The sequence below is a fragment of the Aythya marila genome, assembly GCF_965140915.1.
Source record: "Aythya marila genome assembly, chromosome: 2".
NCBI lineage: Eukaryota > Metazoa > Chordata > Aves > Anseriformes > Anatidae > Aythya > Aythya marila.
The window spans coordinates 53,562,436-53,571,288 of record NC_139043.1 but is presented as its reverse complement, the minus strand read 5'-3'; the positions used below and the strand labels follow the sequence as shown (position 1 = coordinate 53,571,288).

The 8,853-nt window shown below is 47.6% G+C and overlaps 1 protein-coding gene across 8 annotated transcripts in view; it reads left to right on the top strand.

The window, feature by feature from the left end:
* The first annotated feature begins 1,023 nt into the window (after positions 1–1,023).
* NUP153 (nucleoporin 153) overlaps positions 1,024–8,853 on the top strand; it is a 41,928-nt gene continuing 34,098 nt past the window's right edge. For 6 of the 8 annotated variants that reach the window (XM_082752890.1, XM_082752895.1, XM_082752894.1 and 3 more), the window contains exon 1: positions 1,025–1,326. In XM_082752890.1, coding sequence (XP_082609016.1) covers positions 1,063–1,326 — 264 coding nt within the window. In that variant the 5' untranslated portion in view covers positions 1,025–1,062. Of the gene's footprint in view, positions 1,327–8,853 lie in introns of all 8 variants that reach the window. The other 2 variants (XM_082752892.1, XM_082752896.1) reach the window with 1 other exon arrangement.

The window sequence follows — 8,853 nt, the reverse complement described above, 5'->3', positions numbered from 1 at the left end:
TGTTGGCCCAGCTGTTACATGTCCAATGCAGGAGGGGTCTGAGAGTGGTTCCCTGAGCACGTTGTTGTGGAAATCAATGATTTCACTGCCCGATGCCTGTTATTAAGGGCACAATGTGTACCCCGTTACCACTTTCATTTATTTTCTGTGGTGAAAATCTGTCACAGTGCCTATGTTTCCCGTGCCACATGGTAGAATTCAGCGTGGCGATCGCTTCCTGGACCAAGGCGGCCACCAACCCAACCTCAAACACTGCGTGTGCTTGGGTTAACAGTGTGGGGGCTACTGGTGTGTTTTTTTTTTTTTTTTTTGTTACTGGTGTGGTTATGGGTTACTGGTGTGGGGGTTATTGGTGTGGGGGTCACTGGTTATCGGTGTGGGGCTTTTTTTGACTAGCACTGTGGGGTTGTGGCGCTGTCCCACACCCGGCGCGGTGCTGCTGCACCCCAGCGTTCGGCACCACGGGGCGGGGAGGCTCCGTGGCTGTCTTTTAGCCCCGTTCTTGTGCTGTCCGGGCCGGCTTTTATTATGGCGGCCGCTCCCCGAGGCCGCCATCCCTGAGGCAGCCCCGCTCCCCTCCCCTCCCCCCCCCGTCCCCTCACTCCGCGCTTTCCCGCGCGGCCCCGCCTCCTCCTCCCCCCTCCCCCCCCTCCCTCCCCTCTCGCGAGGCCGGGGCCGGGGCCGGGGCCGTCGCGGGCGGGTGACGCACGGCGCGCGCCGCGCTGACGCGAGCCGCCATCGCCTGCCCCAATTGGCCGCGTGAGGCGAGCGGCGGAGCGGGGAGGGCGAGGGACGGGACGGGACCGGGACCGGGACCGGGACCGGGACCGGGACCGGGAGGAGGAGGAGGAGGAGGAGGAGGGGGGCGGCGGGGCGAGGAGCGGGAGAGGGAGAGAGGAGAGGGGGGGGAGGGGGAGAAAGGAGGGGGGAGCGCGCGCTCCCGTGAGGGGAGGGGGCGCGCGCGCGTGAGGGGGGGTAGGGGGAGGGGCAGGGCAGGCCGCGCGGCGCGGCGCGTGGCGGGGGGCGTGTGACGGCACAGAGCGGAGCGCGGCGCGCGGCGGAATGGCCTCGGGCGGCGCAACGGCCGGCGGCGCAACGGCCGCAGAGGGCTCGGCCGGCGGCGGGTGCGGCAGTTGCGGCGCGGGCGGCGGCGGCCGGGCGGCTGTGCCGCCGGGCGGCAGCGCCGAGGCCGGATCCGGAGCGCTTGGAGAAGGAGGAGGAGGAGAAGGAGGAGGAGAAGGAGGAGTCGCTGCGGCTGGCGGCAAGATGAAGGGTCGGCGCCACCATTGGGGCGCCGCGAGGGCCCCCTACCCCAGGTGTAGGCAGGTGAGGAGCGGCCCCCACGCAGCGGGCCCTGCCCCGTAGCGCCTCGGTTACCCCTGTGCTTATCCCTCAGCCCCTTGCTGACCCCCTCACCCGCCCCCTTATCCCCTTAATCGCCCTGTACCCATCTCCTTACCCCCTTAATTACTCCCTCAACTGTCCAGTTACCCCCCTAGTTACCCCCTCAACCCCTTATTAACCGCCCTTAGTTACCCCTTCAGCCCCTTACTGACCCCCTCAGCTTCCTCTTTATTCCCTTAATCACCCCCTACCCATCTCCTTATCCCCTTAGTTACTCTTTCAACTGCCTAGTTACCCCCTCAACCCCTTACTAACCTCCTTAGTTATCCCCTTGGCCCCTTACTGATCCCCTTAATCACCCCCTAGCCACCTCCTTACCCCCTTAGTTACCCCTTCAGCGCCTTACTTTCCCCCTTTATTCCCTTAATCACTCTCTAGCCCCCCCCCGTACCCCCCTAGTTACCCCCTCAAGCACTTAGTTACTGCCTCTAGTTACCCCCTCAGACACTTAGTTACCCCCCTAGTTATCCCCCTCAACTGCCTAGGTAACTGCTTAGTTGCCCCCCTTGTTACCCCCTCAACTGCCTAGTCAACTGCCTAGTTGCCCGCCTAGTTGCCCCCCCTAGTTACCCCCTCAGCCCCTCACTATCCCCCTTACCCCTTTACCCAGCCTTTTACCCCCCTCCTCACCCTCCCTTTCACCCCCAGCCCTCTGCCCTCAGGACCTCCAGGGCTTTCCCCGCTCTCTGCACCCTTCCTCGCCCCCTCGTAGATTCTCTGCATGTTACCTGCCAGGCTTTACTTCTCCTTCGTGTGGTAGGGTACGGTAGGTTGACGGTGAATGCGGTCTGTAAATTCAGAGTGTGAAAATCCCCGTGCTGGAGGGGGGACACGCTGAGATCCCTCCCAGCAGCTCATTGCTAAGAAATGTCAGGCGCCCAGAGAGGTGCTCTGCAGACGCCCTCTGCACGTGTTCGTTCAGCCAAAACCTCTCCGCTATTAAATCAGCAACGTAACTGAGTATCATATGCAAAACCGAGGGAGCACTATGCATGGATAGCTGCTCAGTTAGGTTTTTATCACTCGCAGAAATGCCAAGTCCCTTACACCATATATTGACAATCAGTCTAGTCCATCTAAAGCTGGCCTGGAAGGGCAATAAAACATTCCCCACGCTTACAGAGCAAACATTGAAACCTCGGGCTTCAACAACACATTAACGTTGAAAGTGTCGTATCTCGTGTGTGCCGACACTGCGTAGATAACTGATAAACCTTACAGGTGAATTAATAATCAGCGGAGATAGTTTTCCAACTTTGCTATTGTCTGTTATCTCTGGGTGTTTTCCAGTAGGTTTATTGAAACAGTGTGCCAGAGCAAACACGTGCTTGGGGATGTCTGGGGGATTCTGCACAGAGAACGGATGCTGCACATCCAACGCAGATCAAATTAACAGCAACTTATCGGGGAAAAACTGTAATGATTTGATAAATAGGCAAACTGATCGATGTTATACGTGTGCATTTATTATAGCTGATAACTTTGTAGCCATATGAATTGTGCAAATGCCCGTAACATAACAGGATGAACTTTGGGTAAATAGCTTGCTTAGAGCATTTGTCAATTAATTTCCGTTTGTTTTCAATGTAATGCCCACACTGCAGAAGTCTCTGTGCTTTAATGTTAATTGTCTCTCTGTGACGCAGTTGGGGAGACACGAAAGCGATCGATGCGATTTTAACATGAGGTTATACCTCTGATTCTGATCCCTACCCTGCTGTTTTTCTCATCCTTCCCCCTACAACTTTTGTCAATAAGTCAGTTTGTAGAAATACTGAAATAGACCTGTTTTGTGTGCTTGTGATCAAAATTACAGTCCACCAAACCCTCTGTCTCTTATCACTAAGCTCTGAAGGTGCCTGGGCACTAGACAGTATAGTTAACAGCTTTGAAGTTCCTGGGATGTCTAATTTACTTTTTTTTTTCCCCCTACCTGCAGGAGGGATGATTAGCAGGATGCCTAGCTCATGATTGTCAGCTTGCTGAATATTATTTAACCGTAGGTCCTGGGGTTTTGGTCAGGTGGGAATTCTCTGATCGTATCCGATGTGAGCTGCAGAGTCAGTCTCCTACAAAATACAGCAACAGCTTTAGGAGGCTCTTGCAAGAGGAGGTGCTGCTGCTTTTTAAAAACTATTAGTTAAAGCGCTTGTTCAGAATGTGGTAGACCCTACTTCAGCTTCCTTTTTTGCCTGGAGCGATCAACCTACATCTTCCACTTCCCAGGCAAATATCCCAGTCGTCAAGCTGTGTGTTATCTTCAGTTCTCCTGGTTGAGGCCGTGTTACTATCCAGAAAAAGAACGCATGATTCACTGAGCCAGAAAGAGGATGGATAAGAAAACGTTGCCCTCCAAGAATGGAGACGTGCAGGTTCTGGCCTTTGGTTTCAGAACTTCGTGCTCGTTTAATGTTAGATGTTCCTTACAGCAAGCATCCAAAGCCTATCATTTCCTGCCCTTTTCTGCCCGTATGCCTGATGAGTAAACTTTAGAGCCCCGCTTCATTATGTTTTTGTTTGTTTGTTTTTAAATCTAGTGCCTTTTTTTAAACCGGATGAAATAGGAGAGGTGAACAGATGCTGTCTGGAAGAGAGCACTCGTGACTTGCAGCTTGTGTACTGTCCTAGGAGATGGAGATATGGATACAGATTGCCCCACCAGTGAAGGAACTAAACCGTGGTATTTTCCCTTTAGGGCTACCATCCTGCCTTATAAAAAGGGCACTATCAGCAGCTATATTATTAAACTGACAACAAGTAACAGCGCTGCTAGGTAAAGATAGTATAGGCTCACCCACCCCAAAGGTTTCTGGGCTGGGAATCCTCAGAAACAAAAAGCTTTCTGCATTTCTGGGTTAGGCAGTCTGGGAGTAGAATTTAGGAGTCCTTCCTCTGGACAGCTTTCTTAATGGCTCTGTGCTGACAGCCCCGTGCTGATTGCATTGACTTGAGATAATGCTGGGCTTGGCGTGCTACCCATTTCCTCAGCCATTTCATGCTGAAATATCCATCCTGCTTCTGTATCGTGTAAGGAGCCTGGGCACCTGGGTTAAAATTGCATCTGTGCCCTGAGAGCTGAGCACGTGAGGGCGAGGGAGCTGCTGTGTCCAACGCCGGGCTTTCATCTGCAGGATGTGGCCAGAAGTGCTCCTAAGTGCTGGGTTGCCCCAGTCATTTAGGTAGGCGTTACTCGCGTGGATGCATGATTGGGATGACTGTTCGCATTGTTAACTTATTAACCAGCTTCCCTACAGGAGGAGAAGAGGCTAGCATAACTTTGGGGGTTATTTTTTTTATTTGATAATTAATCATTCAAATGAAAATGTCAGAGAAGTTTGACTCTCTTGGACTTTTAAACTCGTGCAGGCAGATTCAGGCATGAGAAATCAATAATTAGTTCTACCTGAAATGTTTCTTTAACCGTCCTGTAAACCTGTATGTTCATGTTAAGCTTCACGTCAGAGCTTTTTCATATTGGCTGTCAGATTTGTAGATTGAAATTTCTGCTGGCTTTTTTATTTTTCTTACACGTGCATATGCCAGTGCACACTCGTAACGTAGATGTGCTACGCTGGTATAAAAGAAAACAATCCAGACATTTTCCTTGAAGAAACCAGCATAAGTTGCTACATACTTCTAATTGGTCTTATGCTTTGGATGTTACCATAAAGCCATTCATTTAACGTCCCGATCAGATAGCACCTCTGTCTGATGGGCGAGTTTTACAGAGTCGTGTGAGATGTCATGTAAGATTCTGCCCAGGCAGAGCAGTTGCAGGATCAGGAATTTAAACTAAATGCAGCAATGCCTAAATCATTACATTATCACCTGCTTCTGTCTTGAAGGTGGGCCAGTTTTAAATGATTGTTTGATTTATGCCTGGGATTTTCTTGGCGTGCAGTGACTGCAGGCAGTGGGCAGAAGGAGTCTTGCAAGCTGCCGGGTTTATTTTGGGAGGAAATCTTGAAACTCATGCTGAAGAGTTCCTAGAATATCCTATTGAGTAATGTAAATTAGTTCATGTTAACCTGAAGCAGGGAAATACTAATTTATAAAAATCTTAAATCTATTAAACAACATCCATAGGGAGCTAGCTATGCAAGTATGACTTTATGGGTTTAATTCTTATTGACAGAATTACATCTTGAAATCTGCTGAGGTGATTGTGTTAATATTTATATGCATCTCCCTGCTCCTTCTGGTGTAGGAGTAAGTTAGCACTTTGAGCTAAGTATTTGTAGATGTTAAGAATTGCTTAAAATGTATGTAAAGATTCTTTTAAATGAACGGGCTGGTAACTGACTTCAGAGGTTTTGTCTCTGTCCCAGCAATATCAAATTGTATCGGCGGAACAGATGTTGAAAGATACAGCTTGGCTTTTTACTGCCACCCAAAGCAAAAAATGTATCCTGGTGGGGAAGAACTTTCTAAACTGGGATACTGACGGTTTTCTCTCATTTAGGCTAGCAGTCCTGTCAGCGGTACCACAAACTGCAGAATGTGACTGCTATACCGTTTTATTAATATTTTTGTTGCTGTCATGACAGCCTTGGGGGCTGTGAAGTGTTGGGGAAAAACAATAGCAGTGAGCGTTGTCTCAGGACAGAAGACTTTAAAGCAGATGAAATAAATGTCTGTGTAAGCTGGGACACCGCACGTTGCCTTCATCTGCTGGCGGCACATCACTTCCTCTGCGTTATTTATTCCTCCAGCCGGTAATTAGCGCTGGTTCTTGCTCCCCTGCTGTGGAGGAGCTGAGCTGCTGATTCAGAAGACTGCGAGGATAGAGTGCAACATCTCTTTTTGCTTGCCGAAAAAAAAGTTTTTTAGTTTTTGTAAATGGCAAGGTTGCCCTCGAGATCACAGCTAAGAGACTTTTCTCTGAGCTTGCTATTTCCAAACCACTTTTTAACAAGTCATCTCTTTTGTTAATGTGGTACAATTTTCCATTTTACTCTTGTTGAACTGCAAAAATCCTACGTTTTTTGCCATCTTTTTGATGTTCTGTTTAGTCAATCCAATATTTATTGTGTAGCTATTGTGCAACTAGGAAACGTTGGGTAGTCATATTTATACAGTCATGATAGAAGCCGGGAGATGTTCCCCAATGTACCTCTCGTGGTACATGCTGCTAAGAGAACATAACAAAAACTCCTCTGTGCTTTTTGTAACATAAAATACGTGTCTGAAGCTCAAGAATTAGTGTCTGTAATATTTTTCTAATTAAGAATTTTTTTTTTAGCAATTAGGCAAAAATTGTATTACTTTTTATCTATTAAGTAATTCAGCTATTCAGTTTCATGAACAACGGCCCTACATTTGGGCGTGTTTATTATTTTCCCTTGTACAGTTCCCTTGTGCCCAGGTATTTTCCCTTTGTGCTACCACATTCTGTATTTTTTTTACAGTGCTTCTTAAAAGCCTTGACCTGCTTTCTCCTTATGCCTAGGCCCTCCAGGTCTTATCTACCTTTTTAGTGAAGGTAGGATTTAAATACACTTCTGTAAGCCAAAGAGATACTAATTTTGCTAGCCACTTGAAGCTAGCGTTCTTCACAGCTGTTTGTCACCACGTCTGGAGGAAGGCTGGTACTCCTTCAGCTCTGTTAGGGACTGGGTGAGTACTCTCTGAACCCTTTCAAGCCAAGTCGGTTGGGTCATCTTAAAATTGAGCCAAGGTGAGTATGAACTGGCTTGTTTGACTTTGCCTGAAGCGTAAGTCGTTTTGCAACTTGCTGATACAGTATTTGTCATTGTGGTATTCTAGATTGCTTTACAAAAATACTTATTAATTAAAAGAGCCTCTCAACTATATTTGCTTTTCTTTGTTGTTGTGGGCGAGGTTACAAATACATTGCCCTTCTTTTGACAAGCAGAGATTTTAAATATTTATTCTGCTCACTGTCTAGGAATTAGCACAGCACTAAAGTGGTTTTGTTAGGGCAGTAACACTGACGTTCTGGGGGGCAGTTTCCTTTGAGATTCTGTAACTTACAACTGCACTTTGCATTTACTTACAGTGTCATTGTGTGTGTTTGGCTTGGTTGCGATTCACCAGCTGTTTTTTTAAAGTAAGCATAAATTCATAATAAGCTTTACCTTTGCTGCAAAAAAAGTGCATGCTAATGTACGAGCAGCATGCACTAAGGTCCTACAGCTATGGTTTTAACACATGTGCTGGCTTTGCAAATACCTGTGCCAGCAGAAAATTTTCATTCTCCTTGCCAAGGTTGTTTATTACTGTCTCCACAGCTCTGCTGTTGGAAGGAGTTGTGCGAGTGTGTCCTGAAAGCTCGCTGACTTTGCTTTTAAGCTATAGCTGTGTTTTGAATCAAACTTTTCCTGAAGCAATTGGGTCTCAGGGCTCCTTTCTCTGTTAGAGGTGCAGGTCTGGTGATCTCCAAGACCAGCCAAAGATGCAAGCTGTTCAGCTGTGCCAGATGCATGATAATTCTAACACTGCAATTGTTTAGTATTTGTTATTAAACTTACCTTACAAAGCTGTGGATTATATACAGATATACAGATGTCGTAACCTGGGGTCACTAAAAAAAAATCTCTGTGCAACAGCAATTTGGTTACCCATAAGAGAAAAGTATTTAGGGACATGGCTTATGTTTGTGAGTTGCTCTTGGTTCTGTCAGCTGAGCTGTGGTGAAAGCACGTGGCCGGAAGGATGTTGCTGCCTCCGGTGACTGGAGGTTACGGCCCTGCAGCTGAGGTGAGCCTACACCACCTTTGCAGCTTCAGAAGGTTAGCTGTGAATGTCAACAAATGTAACCCTAGCTGCTGCTGCAGCTAACGCAGCTGTGTCTGAGACTCAGCATTTTAGCTTCTCTTAAATCTTGTTAGGGAGTGCATGCAGCAGGGGCAATTGTAACACGATTTAAAAAAGTCTCGTGCCCTAGTTAATTGCAGAGTCTGCTGATTCGGTTAAATTGTGTGGTATAACTTACACGCTAGGCAACGTCTGTGTATGATGCTTTAAAAGTAGGAAAGTTTTAGTTTTGCTGAAATCTAATGCAAGCGTAGAAAATACCTGAAGGTGACTCTTTGGTTACTTGGTTTTAGCTTGCATGTTTGAGATAGTTTATAAGAAAAAGTACTGAATGTACGACAGGCTTGACATAATAGCGTTTTGCAAACCCGCATAACCTGTTGTCAGCTCTGTTTGTAGATCAGCATGGATAGGAAAGGTCGTTCAGAAGGAGCGTAAGAGTACTCTGACATCTTTTATATACACCACAGTTATTTAAAAAATATAATTCCATTTCTCGTGTTACAAAATGGTGATTTACTTTGGAGTGCTACTCTGAAGTGCCAGGACTTACATTTTGTGTCAGGAAGTACTTCAATTTGTGAGATGTGTTTCAGGTTACCTGTAATGTCTCTTCTGCACTAGAAAGCGTTGGGCACGGGGACGATGAGCATCAAGCAGTGAGCTGCCCTC